This window comes from Cannabis sativa, chromosome 1, assembly GCF_029168945.1.
Source record: "Cannabis sativa cultivar Pink pepper isolate KNU-18-1 chromosome 1, ASM2916894v1, whole genome shotgun sequence".
NCBI classification, from domain to species: domain Eukaryota; kingdom Viridiplantae; phylum Streptophyta; class Magnoliopsida; order Rosales; family Cannabaceae; genus Cannabis; species Cannabis sativa.
The window spans coordinates 22,128,919-22,150,499 of NC_083601.1; the positions used below are offsets into that span (position 1 = coordinate 22,128,919).

The 21,581-nt window shown below is 29.0% G+C and overlaps 1 protein-coding gene, 1 long non-coding RNA gene and 1 other non-coding gene across 3 annotated transcripts; all 3 read right to left on the reverse strand.

The window, feature by feature from the left end:
- Positions 1 to 10,164: 10,164 nt before the first annotated feature.
- On the reverse strand, positions 10,165 to 13,205 carry LOC115704779 (uncharacterized). Its single transcript, XM_061105771.1, has 8 exons — positions 13,012 to 13,205; positions 12,739 to 12,828; positions 12,481 to 12,548; positions 11,860 to 11,963; positions 11,122 to 11,228; positions 10,840 to 10,889; positions 10,653 to 10,735; positions 10,165 to 10,564 (listed from the first exon to the last, which is right to left on the reverse strand). Exons 2-8 carry the CDS (start codon positions 12,794 to 12,796, stop codon positions 10,450 to 10,452), a joined length of 585 nt encoding a protein of 194 aa, XP_060961754.1. The 5' UTR covers positions 12,797 to 12,828; positions 13,012 to 13,205; the 3' UTR covers positions 10,165 to 10,449.
- A 5,244-nt stretch (positions 13,206 to 18,449) lies between these two features.
- Positions 18,450 to 18,522, reverse strand: TRNAA-UGC (transfer RNA alanine (anticodon UGC)). The gene has a single exon. It is a non-coding gene; the product is annotated as a tRNA-Ala (tRNA).
- A 2,026-nt stretch (positions 18,523 to 20,548) lies between these two features.
- LOC133031980 (uncharacterized) lies at positions 20,549 to 21,564 on the reverse strand. Its single transcript, XR_009684976.1, has 3 exons — positions 21,531 to 21,564; positions 21,332 to 21,433; positions 20,549 to 21,212 (listed from the first exon to the last, which is right to left on the reverse strand). It is a non-coding gene; the product is annotated as an uncharacterized LOC133031980 (long non-coding RNA).
- Positions 21,565 to 21,581: the final 17 nt, after the last annotated feature.

Sequence of the window (21,581 nt, forward strand, 5' to 3'; positions counted from 1 at the left end):
GGATTAGTGTTGTTTTTCTCAATATCTTAAAATATTATTTACATGAGGTGTTGATTTTTTTTTTTTTAAAGAGAGCTCGTATACCGTTATATATATAATATACACATATATTCCATTTACAATATAAAGCTATATCGATCTTAGATCATCATTAGATATGTTTCTAAAAATATATATAAAAAAATTGACTAACTACTTAAGTAGACTTTGAATTCAAGTTAAACTAAATGACTCGTGTGTAAAAGGATCATCATATTATACATGATGTATATATATGATGACTAATAAAGGCTTTAGCCAGTAGTCTTTGTCGTTAACTAATCCATGCATGAACATATATAAATGCAGTACAAAGCAGTACTGTACAAACAAAACTAAAGGCGGCAGCACCAAGCCAAACCCCCTCAACTACAAATATATATCAATTAAAGTACGTCTCAATTGCACAAAGTGAAAGGGAAAAAAGTAAATAAAATTCTATAATTCATGCAATTGTGGTAATCAATAATAATTTATTTGTACTATCCCACACAAATCTTTAGAGCAATTGTGGTTTTTTTTGTATCGAGACATACCTTCCAATTTTAAGGTGAAGGTTGGTGTTGCGAAAATCGTGTAATTGATCGATCGTATATATAATCATTATAAATTATAATATTATATAAACCATGCATGCATCGATCGAGAGAGATTAATTATATATTGACGAGTTTCTAGTATATATACTGAGCAAAATTTGTCGTTTTGAAAACACATTTGCCGTACGTTACTATTAAGTAATGCTTAATTAATTAGCTAGCGTACGTAACATTATAATAAATTATACTACCAAGAGTAATTAAGTAAAATACTTATAATATAAATATGTATATATGTATCTACCGGTTAACCATGTTTATGAATGCTGGGCTTCCTGGTAACACAACAACTTCTAATGGCCAGCCTTAATAATCAAAAGCTTGTCCAACAAGAGGAAATTAGGCAAAGCTTAATTTCTCACGGACACAATTAGCAACATCATGCTAAAGATATAGGTCCACAATAAAAACACAGTCCTAAGATAGAGCTCTGCTGGAATCCTATGTTTGCTATTAATCTCCACCTGTAGCTTCAGGAATCCTCGTCGAGCAATAACGTTGTCAAACCCAATATAATGTCCCAATCTGGCTGGCTCCAACAGCCAAACCATATTCTTCCAAGGTTAGATAAAGTGTAGGAATTAATTCCATGAATCTCTCCACTCAAAAAACCGCCTTCTCCATGTCAACTTTATGCCATTGACCATCCTTTTGACCATTAATTCCTCAAGTTCAGCAGCAAATGTTGAGTAAGAAATTTACAGCATTTTATTATTATTGAAGAATACTTGTACAAAGTTAAAACACTTAAGATACAAATGACTCTTAAGGCACTCTTAAAATTTTACACACTTTTGAATTTGTTACCCACACTTTGGACTCTCTATTTGCTTCAAATTGCATTTTGGTACACAGCATACTTCTTTTTATGGGTACAAGTGATCGGTATTTTTGAAACTCATTCAAGGTTTTCTTCGTACTTTCTAGAACATTCTAGATCAGTAATGACTCTTAATACTCCCCCTCATTACCGAATCCCTTTAGACTTCTTCTTGTTTGATGAGTTTTAATTGAGATCTCTGAATATATATTTTGAAAACTTGATCGTGCTTACACTTTAAGTAAATATGTCAGCAACTTGATCATATCCATATGCTAATTTTAGTTACAACTTGTATTTAAATGCTATGTTTTAGTCATAAGTAAATTTTTATAGTGACTAAAAGTCATATTTAGTCACAAAAAAAGTATATTGTGATTAAAAGGTTGTCACAAAAAATGATCTTTTTTTGTAGTGGTATTTTAACATACCTCATTACTCGTTGAATTGCTTCCAACTGAGATTTCTTTGGCTTTTGCATGTATGTGCTTAATACTCTAATCGCATAGGAAATATCTGGGCAGGTCAATGTAAAGTAGATTCAAATATAGGCTAATTAGGATTTTTGCCCCTTAAACTTTGACATGTACCAAATCATGTCCCCTGAACTTTTAAGATCGTTATAAATGCCCCTTGAACTATTGAGATTGTTGGATTTAAGGACTTTTTTCCAATTTCAGTAAAAAAGTCTAACATGAATGAAAATTCAGGAGACACAATTTAGTACATATCAAAGTTCGAGGGGCATAATTTGGTAGATATCAAAGTCTGGGGAGCATGGTTTAGTACATAAACAATCAGTGAAATAGTAAAATTGAATAAAATTAGGCAAAAGTCCTTAAATCTAACATTCTCAATAGTTTAGGGGGCATTTTTAACGACTTTAAAAGTTTAGGAGGCATGATTTGGTACATGTCAAAGTTCAGGAGGCAAAACTCTTAATTAGCCTAAAATATATACACCTACAAGTTGACAATACATGCAACTCATTTTCCATACTGAGCACAGAGTTTGGCATTTTATTCCATGGGTATTGATATAAATTTTTAAGCAAGCATTCTAAAATTTTGAAATAAATTCTTTGCATATTTTTGTTGGTGGAGAAATAAACCTTTCTTGGTGCGATCAACTTCTAAACTAATAAAGTGTTTAAGTTCTTCAAGCTTTTTTGAAAATGCACTGACAGATTCTACTTTGCTTGATGAATTTCTACTTCATTAGGTCCATCGATGATGAGATCATCCACGTATACCAACACCACTGAAATTTTAGCATTTTTTATTTTGACAAATAAACTAAAATCTGCATGTGTTAGTGTGTATTCGCCTTTCATTAAGAACCCCTACAATCTTTCCATACCATACTCTTGGTGCCTACTTCAATCCATACAATGTCTTTTTCAACTTTCAAACATGATTAGGGTAAACTCTGTCCTCAAATCCTCTTGGTTGGATCATATATATTTCTTGATCCAACTCTCCATGCAAGATGCATTCTTCACATCTATTTGTCAAAGTCTATTTGCAAGAATATAGGCTTTACATCTTTAGGCTTTGGCACTAACTCTCAAGTTTAATTTTTTCCAAGAGCATTTACTTCTTCTTCCATAGCTTTTACCCAGTTGGAGCTTTGACATGCATCTTCATATGTTAAAGAGCTCTTTTACTGTTGGAAATTATTTTACCAGGATCTTAGATCTACTCACAAGTATGTTGTTTAAACACCCTAAATATGAACTTTCTAAAACGATAAATTAAACACATATAAAGTTAAGAAAACCTTACATTGATGCAGCGGAATTAATGTCTCCTTCCACTCAGATCTCTAACCCTTGATTCCTTTCTGTAGCAGAGTATAATCAAGATCTGAGCCCGAATGTCCTTCTTCTTCAAGTTTGATCCTTCACAGTCTTCCAATCTATGATTGAGTTACGCTTCGTGTGTGGGCACTTACTCTTTCACTAGGGTCACGAAAAAGATGAAGGGAAAAGAGAGAGAGGTATTTCGGCCAAGGTATAGAAAGTGGGGAAGGCTCAGTTTTCTGAAGAGAGAAATTTCTGTCAGAAAGATGATCTGAAAACTTGTGTTTTGACTGAGCCATCACTTTCTATTTATAGGCAACTACTAGGTCTAGGTTTAGAATTATTTGGCATTAAAATAATGAAAATATTAATTTGAAAAAACAACATTAAGTGGCCGGCCTAGGTGTTAGTATTGGGCCTCACTTGATTTTGCAATTTTATCAAATTTTATCTCTATTTTCTCAAAAATGCCAATTTTCCAATTCTAACCTTTTAAATGCCAAAACTAATTATTTAATAACTAAAATAGATTATTAAATAATATTGTCATTTAATTTAATTATTAATTAGACATAAAAAGTCCATTAATAAATAAATAAACCTAGAAACTCTTTTCTTTACAATTTCACCCCTGCTTAGTGAAAATTCATAAAATTAGACATAGTCTAACTTTAGAATTATAATTGATCAATCACGAATCAATTAATGAGTCTTACAAGCAGAATGTTCTCAACTAGAATGGGGACCATGGATCTATATGCTGAGCTTCCAATAAGTGAACCAAATTTACCAAGTAAATTCCTACTTATTAATTCTTCGTTGAATCCACTCTTAGAACTTAGAATTGCACTCTCAGACTTATATAGAGCATATTGTATGTTCCACGATATCAATATACTATCTCATTTAACCATTTTTATAATCTTATTGTGATTTAAAGATCCTCTATATAGATGATTTACATCGAGATGGGATTTCTTTACCGTTCTCACCCCTCAATGTATTTTGCCCCTTAAAACACTTAGCTACCTGTAAATGGTGTTTAGTGATCTAATAATTAGTCAGTTAAACAAGAGCTCATCCATTTACTTCTATTTGCTAAGCTCGAAGAGAATCATCACTTAACTTCTATACACCAGTAGAAGCTATAGATTCCATATTTATGTTCAGCACTCCCACTCAATCATACTATCATGTTCCCAAAATATACGTATCACCCTGACCCAAAAGTAGGCTTAACTAATAAATCAAAGAACATGAATAGCACTCCTGAGCTGAGCCCAAGCATATCAGGATTTAGATTCTTTTAATCTTAAGATCAACTACTGATATTGACTTGGAAATATATGTATAACGGTAAGTTTGTAATATCTTAACTTAGTTGCAATATCGGTCCAGTCCAATGTATACTCCATACATTCGAAACTAGTATACTTTACTAATGTCCTGGAAAGAACATAACACTTACTCCAAGTGTAAGTACACATCATCGCTGATTATCACATTAGTGTAAATCCAATAACACTGATGAAACAGGGACCAAAACTTTTGATTCATATGATCACAATCACATTCCACTATGTTGACGATACCGTAATTGTGAATAAACATGTGATCTGGATTTAACTGATTTTGTGTGTATGAATGTAATAAACATATTAAACATGTTAAACATATTAAACCATTAGCATGTAAAATTCATGCAAACATCAATCACTTCAAATTTCTTATATTGATAACTAATCAGATTGTAAAGAGTTTTATTTAGGGCATAAAACCCAGCATTTACTTCTTCCTTCACCGATGATGTATTTGCATATACTTTGGATTTGACTTTGGCAACCGACTTAACCTTCCTAAGTTATATATTTTGAGAACTCCTGATGATTCATCTTTATTTGGTGAGCTTTGATGGTCGCCTGTTTTCCAAAGACTCGAAATAGCTTTATGTTCTGTCTGCTCATTGGAACCTAGCTCTAAGTGTTCCTTGTCATGAGGGTTTGCTCTCCCTACTCATCTTTTTTCTTTCAAAAGAAGTTTTTCTTCAATATTTCTTCTTAACTAAGAAGTACAACCATTTGAGGAGAGCACCATGAAGACGCTTCATCAAATGCGTAGGATCGAAACATTTCCACTATTTTCCTTAATTGTCATATCCCACAAAATGCACATGATAACTTTTTTATCAAATTTACTACGGATGTTATTCGGTATGAATATATCATTAAGGTAGAATAAATATTATTCTCAATTATATGTTTTAATTTTATATTTTATTTTAACAATTATAGATATAATTTTAGATCACAAGCTCAAAAATATTATTTAGTTCAAACATGTCACTGTAAAAAAACAACTCCTTTTAGTGACAACTTTGTAATCATAACATAAATTTTTTGTGACTACTTTTAGTCACAACAAAAAAATTACTTATGACTAAAACATAATATTTAGACACAAGTTCTTACTAATTTAGTTTTAGTCTCAACAAATATTTTGACTAAAAATACATTTAGTTACAACAATTTGTGATTTTTGTGACTAATACTTTTAGCTACGGATTTTTTAGTCATATCATAGGAATGGTGATTTGTAATTAATAACAACTATTTTACTTTTAGCCACAAGTTTTGTTGTGACTAGGCCCGGCCCTGGCATAGGTGGGCTAGGCCTGTGCCTAGGGCCCACCTAGCCCAGTGGCCCAAATTTTATTTTCCCCTTTTAAAATTATATATTTTTTTTTACTGACTTTGAAAAATATCACATTTACATAAGGGCTCAAAAATAATTTTTTTTCTTGTGGCCCGCTTTTTTTTAGGACCCGCCCTAGTTGTAACTAAAAGTAAATTATGTATATTGGCTAAAGTATATAAAATTGAACCTATTAAAGCAAGCGCCATGCATGCACAACTTGATTTGATACATAACATACGTACGTGTAAAACTTACAAAGTATTATTGTTTTTATGTTATTAGTAGCAGCAACCTTCTTTTTTCCTTTTTCAATCCTAGAGTCTTTACTTAATTATAATATAAGTAGACCACTATTGAATTTCGTTTTCATCAAGCGTCAATATTGTTAATATAGTAATTAAAAAAATGAGATTAGGTAAAATTTTAATTAAAAAGGCATAATGACACGAACTTTTTGTTTTTATTTTTATTTTTATTTTTAAAGAACAAAAAGGTAGAGTTGCTGAAAACTAGAGAAGGTTAGAATCCTAATTTGGATTTATGTTTTGACGTGATTCACATGAGTAGTTTTTAGTTTACGAGTCAGACTCAATATATAGCTAACTAACAAATATTAGCCTCCATGGTCCACACAAAACAAATATAAATAAATAAAATGGAAATAAAAGAGTCTAAATCGCCTGCCCGAAATGACAACCAGGTATATTAATAATTCTAATTTATTGATACAATATAATTATTAGTATTAATTATTAAAATGTTGCTTCTTTTAATATTATTCTTGTTTTTAAAACACCATATCTCAACTTAACTAATGAGACCAATTTACTATCTGACTAAAATACTAAACACTTGTCGTGGAAAGAGATAACAAAACCGAAAGCTCAGAAGTTTAATGTGTAGTCAGTAGTGAATATAAATTGTTTTTTTGGATAAATTTTCTTTTTGATGACTGACAGTTCCAATAGTTAATCTATTAACCAAAAATTGTTTCCATCATCAACAACATCACATATATTAAAACGTGAATGACTTTGTTTTCTTTTTTCTTTGTTTTTTTTATTATTTATTTTTTGACAATTTTTTCCACGATAATTAAAACGTGGATGACTATTATTTGTTAAAATTTAAATCATTATTACTTGCAATAGCATCCAATGCATAATATTTTCCACCACAACAGCAATTCTGTTAATTATTAGTATTAATAATAAAAACCTGAAAGAAAATGAATTTAATTGGATACAATAACACCAATATTTTCAAATAATAAATTCATGACGTTAAATTGCTTAAATTAATATCCAACCTCTCTTTATATACTAACATGAATGCATGGTTAGAGTTATAGTTTTTATTACCTAATTATTAATTTAAAAAATAATTATAAAAAAATTAAATTTTAATACAATTTAATTATATTTTTTAAATATAATTTTAATTTATTTATAAAAAATATATCTTGCTAATTTTATTAAATAATAAAATAAATAAATAGTACTTTTAAATATTTTAAACAATATAACTAATATTATAAATTAATTGATTATATATTATAACTTCTAATTCAAATGTAAATTAAGATTTATGCAAGAAAAAAATAATTATTTAATTTTATTAATACTATTAAATTAATTTAGATATTTAAATTTAATTTTTTGAAAAAATAATTAATTAATTAATTTAAAAGTATTAGTTTTAACAGTTAACTTTAATGAAAAAACATTAAATTAAGAATTTTCAGACATTTACTGTATCTATATACATATATTATTATTTTATTTTATTTTTTTGAATATTATTATTATATTTGTACGTATTAGAAAGTTGGTAAAAGGTTGGCTCTGCGATTCCTGTAACACAAAATGACGGTTCATCTGAAACAAAGTTGGATTTCTTGGCTGAGATTTGTTCTTTATTAATTTCAAAATTAACTATCTCAGAAAGCAAAAGGCAAAAGGCCTTGGTCATGTCGTTGTCGTTTTGTTTCATAGCTGAAGCCACAGCCGACGTTTACTTGTCGTTTTATAAACACCAAAGGCAAGTTTTTTCAATTATTTTTATTTTATTTGAAAGGAGAGAAAATACAACAACAAACTACCCCTTACGTACCCTTTTTGACTTTACTTAATAAAACACTCCAATAGATCATAGTTTCTTCTCTATACAATACAACTACAAGTGTATATATATAACAATAGGAGTAAATAATTGGTCTTTACTACTTTTGTTGAATTAATTACTTTGGAAAGCGATGTAGGGTTCGATAACTTTCTACCTATAGTAATTATTGTTAATATTAATTACTTTCTTTTGAAGGCATGCACTTCACAACTTCACGGATGATATGGGCATTATTCTATGAAAAATATTGTCCATAAAAAAAAATTAAAATTTCACCAAATTAAATAACAATATTTCTACGTGTCATTATAATAATTAAATTAATACCTACAAATTTAAACAAATAAGAGCTAATAATTTTTTTTTGAAGGAATCATTATTAATAAATTAATGATAGAGAATAGAATCGAATCGAATATTATATTCTTCTAGCTAATACATATCTCAGTTCTCACAAATAACATTTAAGTCCATTGATATATATATTTTTTTAAAAAAAATGTAGCTAGAAATCGTACCTAGCTAATTGTTATTCTATTTGTCATAATTAAAGCTAAATAATGGTGGAGTATCTTCATCTCACATAAGAGAAATTTTGAGCTAAAACATTATTATTTGGTCTCAAAACTTTATTAACTATACTATTTTAATTTGAAGTAAAAGTCATACTCGTTAATTTCAACATGCAGGGTTAACGTAAAAAAAAAATACTGCCTAATTAACGAAGAGTAAAAATAAAATAATTTTGCAACTTCTTTAGTCGAAAATGTAAAACTCTGTTTTCACAAGCTACATTAATGTTGCCCCCAATTTTCAAAATATTAGATTTGGTGACCAAAGATTTTCAAACTGTACTTAAAACTCGTACAGAATCTGTACCACAAAAGATCAATAACTTGACGAAGTAAAATTGGGTAAGAAAAAAAAAAATTAAAATAGTAATAAGAGATGCCTTGTTTGTACTTATTCCCTTTTGGCACTGAAACGAAACCAAGAAACATTCACAAGCATGATGAATTACGTTAGTATAGTTTAGCATTTAGGTGTGATGTATAAATCATCCAGAAGAGTATCTAATTCAGATGTATTTTATGTTTATATTATTGGACTATTGAGACAGTGACACTTAATTAAGAGACTAAACCAAACATTTTATTACACTGAAAAAATTTCGAAGACAAATGAATTTTTATTAAAATCTATCATCATGTTGATCAGCCTAGTTGATAAGGCTACCCACTTAGTCCTTAATAATGAAGCAAACCAAGCAGAGTTAAGTGCCTCTGTTTTCAAAGTTGTTTTGTCCAATTTATCCACTTTGCAATCAAAATTATGCCAGAAAATTAAGCAAAAAATAGTGGTGAAAACCGTTCTCAGAGTCAACACAAAGGAGGGAGTGAATTCAATCATATATATATTTACTAGTTGCTAGAAAATGAAGCAAAAATTTGTGGCAGACAGGCCTGTATAGACCATTCTAGGTTCGACTTTAGAATTTGTGGCACCAAACAAAACTTAGTGTAAGTGGCTTAAAGCAGCCCACTGAGAAACTTGATTTTAGTATATGTTGTCTTATTACAACAATGGTTAAATTATATTTTCTGCAACTACAAACGTATTGGTAAGTTAAGTTGCACTGTCACTACACGAAATCCAACTCTGAGAGATCAAGCATGGAGTAAAATTAACTCAATTGGTTCAATGACACTGCAAGCAATGAGTATGATATCATCTTCAAGATTTCACCGACATATAAATGGAGGCTTAAGAACTATAACCCATTATTTTATTTTTATTTTTTCAATTTTTTTTTATCTATATATATAAAACAAATATATACACATTTATATATGCAGAACATGGTTTCTTTTAAGTGCCTCAAACAAAAACTTAGGGTTGAGGTTTTCAATTGTGAGATTAGTACCAACAGTTGTTGAGCTAAATAGAAAGCCCCAAAGCTATTAAGGCCTACCCCACCTTCCATATGTTTAACACATATGGAGGCCTTAATAAGTTGGAATTGGTCTGTAACGCAATACATCGAAACTAAATCATCAATCATGCCTTTTTTTTTCGGAATTGTGAGATGGAAAAAAAATAAAGTTTCTTATTGTGTAAACCATAAATGGTCGGGAAAATCCCTTAATAGTCATGAGAACTATTAAACTATATTTCTACATGGTATACTCAACAGTATAATTTAAAGCAACAAAAGAATTTGGAACCCCAAATAAAGGGGAATAAAAAGAAAAAACAAAAAGTTGCCAACAGAGGCATAATATTATTGAATCATTAGAATACAGGAGCTACAAAAATGGGATGACTGCATTTATAAAACTTTGACCACTCTCTTATGTATTGCTTTATCACGTCTAGTGTGGTTTTGGGACATACCCATCAACAGCAAAGTTGCGAGTAGCGGCGGGAATAGCTAAACGAACTCCATCTAGTTCGGGTTTTGCAATTACTTGGCAACCGAGACGAGACCTATAAAATATTAAAGATGATTTTAATCTTTGCTTAACAACATCAAAGTATAGAGGAATGAAATTACTAGGCAAGTTTGTGCTCTCACGTTTCTGTGAGTGCAAAAGCCAAATCCAACATGTCATTCTCCTCATCTGTTGGCTCCTCTAATTTATTATAGTACTCCATATCCTACATTATAAGCTTCATAGATTAGCATTGAAAAGCAAAAATTTGCGGATAAAGAAAAGAAAAACAAGTTAACAAAGCAGGAATATTTATATCGCCAAACATACCATCACTATCACATGACAAGTTGAACATGCAAGTGAGCCTTCACAAGCTCCTGATATCAAATTTGAAGTAGATTGTTAGACTTATATACATGAACTAAGAACATGCTAGCATTAGAATAAGTCAATTCTTATGGTGGAAAACAAGGGATGTGCAATAACTAAGAACTCGCTAGGATTAGAATAAGTCAATACTATGGACAATAGTAGTTGCTGAATAAACCAAAGTGGCAAAAAAGGAACAATGCACTACACTACTTTAGACAGGCATCAGAAAGTTCATGCCTTCAAGTTCAATGTCATTTTGATGAGCAGCTTCTAACATAGACATTCCAATTGGAACCTTTATATGCTTTTCCTCTCCATCTTTATCCACAAATGTCACAGAAATCCTGAGAAGACATAGAGAATGGGGAAAAAAACTAAGAAAACTGCAAATCTCAATCAGACAATAATGTGTTTCACCAAGAATATTTATGCACCTTATTGAATTGATGTATATTACAGTCAGGGACGGACCCATTAAAATTGATGTGGGGGCTATAGCCCCACTAACAAAAATATTGCCTTTTAAAAAATTAAATGTAAATTTTTTAATTTAAAAATTAAAGGCAAAACTAGTAGAAAAGCCCCCACAAAATTAGATAATTTTGGTAAGAGTGATTATAATGTAGCTATAAATATTTTTTTTAATATATAAGCCCCCACAAAGTAAAAATTCTGGGTCCGTCACTGATTACAGTGAAATCATAACAAAATATTTGAGGCTTAAATTAAAAAGAGAGTAACAGTGCAAATTACACCAACTTTAATATCCAATTGAAAACTAATTTTCAATGTCTACTACAGATGATACGAGACAAATTTCTTAACTATATCCTTCAACTAATAGTGCCTCCTGAAAAACTATGTTACTCTGTATAGTGAAACCAAACAATGAAAGACAGCAGGATTACAAAGTATCATGAATCCATGTCTTTACAATTACAATCACCTTAGTAATCTAAAACCAGAGAAACTTACTTTTCTTCCTGACCACTCCCTTCCGGCAAAGGATTCTTATCTGTTGCTGAAGAAAAATGACAACTTTTCTGAAAGATTGCTCCCCTGGAAACCTTGTTTTCTGACTGTTTAAAATGTTTCAAAATATTAACAAGGCACAAACGTCATGAAGATCGGAAATAAAGGATAACTTTAATCTCTCTCAAAAGTAAAGACACCTAAGTCAACATAACTTTTATAAGTGTATGCAGCACAGTATACGTATCAATATACAAATAATGCTTTCTTTCCAAACTCACTCCCCAAATTACTATATTATTGCAAACACTTCGGTATGGATTTTTTTCAGTCTTTTGTAAAAATCAACTTTACACTAGTGACTAACCTCATTGTAAAAACCAAACCAGGATTTTGAGCACAGCTAGTGCAAAGCAGTGCAGCAAAATACAATGCGTGTCTGTGTATATAAGCTTGTGTCTGTTTATATATAAGCCTTAAAAAACATATACAACCGTTCACTTTCAATGACCACAGGCAACGAATAAAGCCCAAAAGAACACAAATCATAGACGATATAACAACAAAAAAAGGAGTAGAGAAATACATTTGCTACTTCCAAAAGGCAAAAATAAGATAACTAACCAGTTTTTGTAAGAATTGGCAACAACGGCTCTGCGTATATCTATCTCTACCTACTATACTAGTTTTTCCTGACATAGAGAGAGAGAGAATAAAACTGTAGTTGGCAAATGGAAAATAATTATTTCCCCACAAATTCTATGTGGTGCGTCAATTATTTACTAAGTACTTACTTCAAATAGAATCAGAATGTGATCAAAAGAAGCCGAAATCGTTAGAAGAAGAAGAAGAAGAAATTGGGAATTGGGGCTTGAGGATTACCTCTTGATAGCTCCTTAACCATCCAAATTCCAACTCTTAAAAATTTGGAATTGAACATAATCGTTGAAGCTCAGCGAGTCACTACTGGACCTGAACAAATTGAAAACTAAGAAATTAAAGTTTTTTCTTCAATGATTTTATACCAAAACAACAAGAATAGAGCCCGTGTATGGAGTTTTCTAACGAAAAAACGAGCAATTTTGAAATTTCACATTCTCCATACCATAGAAAGAATTGGCCGAAACGGAAGAATGAAGATAAAGAAAGGGGTACCTTAAGCGATTCAACGGCTGAGATATTAGCAAACCACGAAACTGAAGGTGTCAGATAACGAAGAAAACCTTCTTCAAAGGGTGGTATGAATCGGGGGCGCGAAGCTTCCACTCCAGAATAACCCTACAAATTTTTTCTTCAAAATAAACAATTAATTGCCATATAATATTTAATAAATACAGCTACTTCCATAGAAAAATATTTTTCTTGGGCACAAATTATCTAGTATATTATTTATTTTTTAAAAAAAATTTACGGTGTTATTTCGGTAATTTTTATAATTTTTATGTGAGTTATTATATAAATTTTAATTACAATTTAAATTACTTCATTAATTGTTATGTGAGTTTTTATATAGATTTTATAAAAATATAAAAAGAAAAAGTAAAATATAAAAAATAAATAAATAAATAAGTATCAAAGGTTAATAAAAGTATAATTTTTCTCAATAGTATCTTAAATATAACACATGCTAGCCTCAAAATTTAAATCATTAGGTCTTAATGAAAATTATTATGGGTTAGTTTTAAAAAAAAAATTAATAAATTTAAAACATAATTTGTATTGATAAAATTTGACCAAAATTATACAATTTCATTTATATTAAATATTTATGCTTAAAAGTTCAAAATTTTAAATACTTATGCCACAATTATCTCTATTTTTATATAATACTATACTTAATTTGAATTTATATCAAAATATTATATATTTATACAAATTGGTACTATATATATAAAAAAATATTATTTAATACAATTCAATATAATACAATGTAAGACCGTGAACAAAACTTAAGTTTTAATATAATATAATACATAACATGAATGATGAGCTCCAAACCTCACTAACTATAAATTCACAAGCCAACATACATCTCATAAGTGGAGTTGTTGGATTAAAATTCTATCTGGGCACATATGTATAATGTATATGCTATTATAACGTGTGATACAAAATTAAGTGACCAATTATATTATGGGTATCAAAGGGTATTAAATTGTCATGAAAATAATGTGTAGATACCATAAGTTAATTTATAATTTGTTGAGGGGCCAAATTATAAATACTCAAAACTTATTATATAATAAGCCTATAAATAGGTAGTGGTCCCCAAGAAATACTTGGGTTTCTGTTTTCTCCCATTAAAGAAAATACCTAGGAAATAGTTTATTCTTGGAAGATCAAAACTTTCTCTGCAATCTCCAATAATGGCTTCAGGTTAGTGCTTCCGCTCACTTTCATCATCTTCCTCTTTTGTAATAGTTCTATAGATTTATGATCTAGGATTTTCTATATTAAAATACTTTTTAGGAATATGTTTAGATATGTGATATATATATCTTGAATGGTTTATAAATCCTAACATCAGCTACTTTAACTTACAACAAATATAAGAGTGATAATTTGTATTTACGAATTATATTCTTGTCGTGTTGATATTTAAATTTTACAAGTAAATGTCCAACCTAAGCTCGTCTCATATATTAGTTATGTCAAAAATTAAAACTCATACGCAATCTTGTTATAAATGAGTAGCTTGACACAATTCATATAATATGTTTACATAAATGATAATAATTAATTTTAATCAACTTATCAACCTATTAATATATATATGTTTACAATTCTTTTAGCCATTTAGCATGTTTTATAATATATTTAGAGTAATTTGCGGTAAAAATACCCAACTTTAACTCGGAGTTGCAGATAAATACCTAACAAAAGTTTTTGGCGGTAAAAATACCTTCTGTTAAGGTTTTGGAACTTCCGTAGATGCATAAGATTAAGTACGAATAAGCGTCCAACTGTCATTCTCTTATTGGTCCACATCATTAATTTGTATTTTTTAATTAAAAATTCATTTAAAAATTTAAGAATTAAATAAAAAGTATTTTAAAATCAAACAAAAATAATAATATACATTAATAATTTATATTTTAATTAATAATCATTAATTAAATCCCTAAACTAATGCCACATGACATCTGGGTAAACTTGATGTAATTAAATTATAATTAAAAAAAAAGTATCTGAACCTCAAACGCCAAATCTCACACTTCTTCGTTCTTCTTCTCTCTTTCTTTTCTTTTGAGGTTTAGATCCACTCAAACGAAATCGGTCGACTCAAATGCAGGAGAGACAAACAGATGAATCGATCGATTCAAACGCACGGGAGAGACGCCTGGGAATTGGAGAAGCTTCGAACAAAACTGGAGGAGATCAAATCTCAAAGCCCTAGAAATCCCCAATCTCCACCATAGCAGACGAACCTTCACCTGAAAAGAAACCTCACTGGTAGAGATCCTACTAAACAGGACCCAGATCTGAAAGCTCACCATGGTGAAAGGCTCTCGACGTACAGTTCAGAGTTTTCTGCATTTGAAAAAAAAAATCTGAGTTTTTTTACTACAAAAATGGTGAATGTTACCTACCCAAACAGTAAGTGTTCTACGTGTGAAAAAAAATTGGTTTTTGTTAGGTAAGGGAAAAACTAAATCTAAAAATCTGAGATTTATTTGTTGGTAGCGAAGATTTTTTATTTGATTTCGGATTTTGGATGAACTTTCAGAGTTCATATTTATTTGTTCTTCATAGTGCTGGGTTTGCGTTTATAGGTTTATGGTTTTTATGTGTAAGTTTGTATTTTTTTCTTGGTTTTAGGTTTTGATTTTGTGTGAGTTTGTTAGATTTATATGTATGAAGAATGATTTTGTATATTAGTTTCTGTTTAATTTGGGATTTGGAATCAGGTTAATGAATTTGATTTTGAATTAATTTGATTTTGATTTTGTTGTGATGGAAGTTTGAATTTTTTGGGTTTGTGATTTTTACATTTTCATTACTTTTAATTTAATTTTAATCATTGTATGTTTTTATTTATCAATTTAAAATACGAATTTTAATATATATTATTATTTTTATTTGATTTAAAAATATTTTTTTATTTAATTCTTAAATTATTAAATGAATTTTTAATTAAAATATTAATTAATGATGTGGACCAATAAGAGCATGACAGCTGGACCCTTACCTGGCATTTAACGGCCAGGTACCTACGGAAGTTCCAATACCTTAACAGAAGGTATTTTTACCGCCAAAAATTTTTGTTAGGTATTTATCTGCAACTCCGAGTTAAACTTGGGTATTTTCACCGCAAATTACTCATATATTTATGAATTAATATATTCATGACCTAAAATCTCACTTAGCGGGCAGGAACTGATTATCTCCCAACTATAACACAATTACAAACCAAAAGGGTGGAGGTTAGTGCACTTCGTCCTGTTTGTAAGAATGAAAATGAAATTATCCTCCATAGCTTAGTAACCTGTCAATTTATTAAATTTTGTTGGAATAGAGTAGGAATCGGTACAAACATAGTTTTGGGGGCTGGTTTTCTAGACTGGTGCAAGTTGGTTTTTAAACAGTCGGACAATGAGAGGATATGTTTGATAACTTCACTTTGTTGGGCTATTTGGAGAGCTCAAAATGATGTGGTTTGGAAAGGGAAAACTGTGGGAATCTCACACATTTTTGCTTCTATAATAGCTTATCTTAATCAATGAAGAAGTGCTCAAAGTTCTACCTTAGGTCATCTGAGACCTGTTATCAGCCTGGAGATGGTGCTGAGCGCTGGGTTTCACCTAGACAAAATAGAGTTAAGGTCAACGTAGATACAACCCTATTTGAGATGAGTCACAACTTCGGATTTGGCCTAGTTGCTAGGGACAGCAATGGTGTTCTTCTTCAAGGTCGTACTGTTTTAGCTCTTGGCCAAGTGAAACCGGCTTTAGCCGAAGCAATGGAGGTTCCTGAGGCTTTGAGCCGAATCAAGTCATCTCCACGGCATCATGTAGTTCTCGAAATAGACAGTCTAGTAGTGGTTCAAGCATTGCAAAGTTCAGTAGAAATGATTTCTTTATTTGGTTTGGTTATTAAAGAATGTAAAGAATAGGTTATTACTATGAGAAATGTTTCTAATTATTTTGTTAAGTGATTGGCCAACTTAGTAGCTCACTCCTTTGCTCGAACTTTTAATTTAGGCTAATTATGACTGAATTTTGACATGTACTAAATCATGCTCCCTGAACTTTTAAAGTTGTTAAAAATGCCCCATAAACTATTGAGATTGTTGGATTTAAGGACTTTTGTCCAATTTTAGTAAAAAAGTCTAATATGGATGAAAGTTCAGGGGACATGATTTAGTACATATCAAAGTTCGAGCAGGATGATTTGGTATATATCAAAGTCTGGAGAGTATGGTTTAGTACATAAACAATCATTGAAATAGTAAAATTGAATGAAATTAGACAAAAATTCTTAAATCTAACAATCTCAATAGTTCAAGGGGTATTTTTAACGACTTAAAAGTTCAGGGACATAATTTAATACATGTCAAAATTTAGGGAGAAAAAATCATAATTAACCTTTATTTTATATCCTGATTGTATCAGTTTGGGGATGTCCCAACTAAGTTGCTATACTTAAAAATATGCTATTTTTGTGTCATTTTTGAGAATAAGCTTGTCAATCGAAAATGATATGTACCCTAGCCCATTTAAGAAAAACACAAATTTATTCATTTCGTCTCCTCTAACTAAAAAGTACCTCCATATTCTTTATCTTAGCTCTTTAAAAATACAGTATACAATAGATATATTATTTTACATAAATTTTACAACAATGAATAGTGTTGCTCTACATGTAAAGCAGCTCTAAATTTATTTTATTGGTTTCTTTAATTTTATTATTTTTTTATATTTATGTATATATAATATTATATATTTAAAATAAATAAAATATATAAAAAGATTTAATATAGAGAAAGAAATAGAGAAGATGATCATGATGGATACTATAATGTAAAAGTTTATTGTAAAATAGATAAAATAAAATTTTAATAAGGTATTTTAAAAGATAGAATAGATAAGTTGTTGTGAGTGCTCTAATAATTTATAGTATATTTTTGGTACATGAGGATAGGTCGGGGTATTAAACAAAAAATATGTTTTTAAAAGATTTATATATAAGACTTAAAAAATGGGTACTTTTAAGAAATAATTACATTTTGTTTTTCAAAAAATATAGTGGTAAAATTTAAAATATTTTAGTGATGTATTTGAAGGATAGAGAAGAAAAATTCTTGTGAGTGTCCTAATAATTTATAGTATAAATATATTTTTGAAACTTTTATAATATAAGATTAAAAGAAAATTGGGTATTTTTAAGAAATAATTATATTATTTTTTTTTCAAAAAAATATAGTGGTAAAGTTTAAAATATACATATTTTTAAAAATGTAAAAACTTTTGAGGAAAAGAAATTTTTTGCATGAATAGATTTCTCAAATTATTCACATAATAAAACGACAATAACTCAAGAAACGACAGTGGAATATGAAAACGACAGCACTAATAAGAAAAAAATTCAAATTTTGGAGATGCGGGGTATCGAACCCCGTACCTCTCGCATGCAAAGCGAGCGCTCTACCATGTGAGCTACATCCCCTTTGATGTTTTTCTGTTGTTTTTTTGTTATACATCGATAAACAATAAAAGATGTTCATAAATTTGCAAATCTCGATAGCATCGTAGTTATTACTATTGACTTCTATTTATTCTTTATAAAAAAATAGATATAAATTTTGAATGTGTGAGGCAAAATGATTTGAATGTTCAATAGTTGATTAATATGTGTTATGCATAACACATTAATACAAAAGATTCAAATAATTTCTCTAATTATATTTTTGGATTAATAATTAGACCGATTATGTAATAGTTGTTTTATAATTGAATCAAACATTATATATATCAATATAATTGAGAAATAGGCACATAAACATAAATAAAAATAAAGAATAACTTGAATTTGCTACTAGTTTTGAAGGGTTTTACTATTAAAATATGAGCTTGGAGGATTAAGTACAAGTTGAGTGATAGTTAAGAGACTTTAGCCACAAAAAACTCATAATTTGGTTTGAATCTTGAGTAATTTTTTTTTTTTTTACAATTTCCCATAAAAAAAATATTATAAATTTTGAAATAATTTTTATATTTTTAAAATAATAATATTAGGTGTATCAATATAAATGTGACATATGTACAAAAGTATACACATAAATAGTCTATATTGGCAGCTAACCGTAAAAAATGGATGACACTTTAAATTTGCTATTAGTTCAGTAGTTTGGAGGGTTTTGCCATCAAGATTTGAGCTTAGAGAATTAAGTGCATGTAGAGTGATAGTTAAGAGGGTTTAGCCGTAAAAAACTCATAATTTGGTTTGGATCTTGAGTAAAATTCTTTTTATTACAATTCTCCATTCAATTCAAACTGATAATCAAAGTGAATTCTTCAACACTAAAACGAATACAACGATTAGCAATGTTCGTTCAAAATTTCTTCCCATTGGACTGTTGCACCTCTCTTAAAAGAATAACATGGACCACATGAGGGTAGAGTTTATACGAGGGAATGTCTACAAATTTACCAAATTAAGTAGCACGAAACAAAGTCTTGATATTTCTTGAAAGAGTGATATTAAGCTTCTCAATGACATTGTAAGTGCAAGAGTGACCACTTTCGATTTATAGTGATCAGATTCAACGTACTTATACTTCCATTCCTGAAATCAAATAATAAAAATATCAAAAATAAAAGCAAATGGTAAGCACAATATAAAAAAAAATTACAATACAACTATTAGCAAACTGTTAGCAAACAACTCCATACCAAACCTAAACCTCAAAAAATACAAATGATCATTACAAAATAAAATCCAAAATGAATGAAAAAATACACCAATAAATAACTATTTATGTCGAAAAAACTAAATGTAACAATATTCTAAATCAGTAAATCTACCACTAATATAAAAACAAAACAAATAAAATATATAAATTTCTAGAACCAAAATCACATGTAAAAACACTAAAAAAAACAAAGGTAAAATTTCTAAATTATGGAAAAAAAAAAAAAAAAATGAAACCTTAGGCATTTCATTGACATTGTTCTTCCCTTTTCTAACTTCTAGTATAGAACTCTTATCACATTCATTTCTCTTTAACTTCTTCTTCAAATGATGACCTGCATGTTTTATTACTGGTTCAATAAAATCTTCGTCAGAGTGATCTTCTTTCACAATAACCCATTACAAGAAACCAACTTTTTAGCAACAAAAGTTTAGCTACCAAATGTAGTTGGTAGCAGTTAATTAATATTAGTTACTAAATTTTCGTAGCAAAATGATTTTGTAGCAAGTTCTAATAAAAAAATACTATATGAGTTTCCTAGTAGCAAATTTATATTTTTAGCTACAATTATCTTTGGTAGCTAACATTTTGAGCACTAAATAAAAATTTGCTACTAAATTTTAGTAGCAAAATGAGTTTTAATCAAAATGACACTAAATATGCTTGTTACTAAAAATTTTGGTGGCATATGAATACTTTTAGCTACTAGTATTTTTTGTAGCTAAAATTTTATATTGGCGTAAAATATAAAGTTGATGCATTTTGTGTATATTAGAATTTATTGCAATTATAAATTTATTGCTACTAAATTATATCATATTTTTACACTAGCAAATAAATATTTCTAGTTAAAGTGTTTTATGTATTACTAATTAATAAATGTAGAATATAATATAATATATATGTAAGAATAGTAAACATAAAAACATAATTAAATCTGTACTTGTGCTCCAAATTAAAAAAATTAATCTATATTTTCTTAAAAAACAACATGTATATAAATTATATTTTGTTGTAATATTAAAGAAAGGTAAAAAGAAATAATTAAATTTATAATAAATGAATAAGATAAACTAAATTTAAAAAATTATAAACGCCACAAAAAATTGAAAGAAAAATAATGTAATAAACAACTACATAAGTCATATAGGATATATATAATTTTGTTGAAACAAAGATACTAGATGGACCCTCTAATAAGCTTCAGTAAAAATTTCAAAGAAACCAACATAGATAAAAGCATCTTAGGGAAAAAAAAAACACTTACTACCTTAAAACAAATTAATAAACTGAAACGTTTGCATAACACAATAACAATGTTTCTTTTATTGTGATCACTCAATTAAAGCACTCCATCTTCTGTAATTTCTTCTAAAAATTGGTCAGCCCATTCCAAACGAATTTCATCAATTTCTTGTTTTGTATAAGTTTTTTTCCCATTCCACTGCAATGAGTAAGGTAAGTATTAGTTCATATAGTAGTATTTATAATAAAATAGAAAAATATTTTATCATAGTGTATATACCCCAAATATATATATATCTATATATATATATAACTTACTTGAGTGGTTAGCCAATTGATAGGTCTAGAATTCATGCAAAATTCACGCATGTATCTCATTACATAATATCCACACTCAAAATCCGATATTTGTTGAGGACACTGCACATATTTATGAAATAAAAACACATAAATATTTTAAAATTTATAGAATAATTACTATATTGTTATATTAATGTAATTTTATTTTACAACTTACTTTTATAGATTTCCATGTAATGCCAGACTTTTTTGGCACGCCTATTCTTGG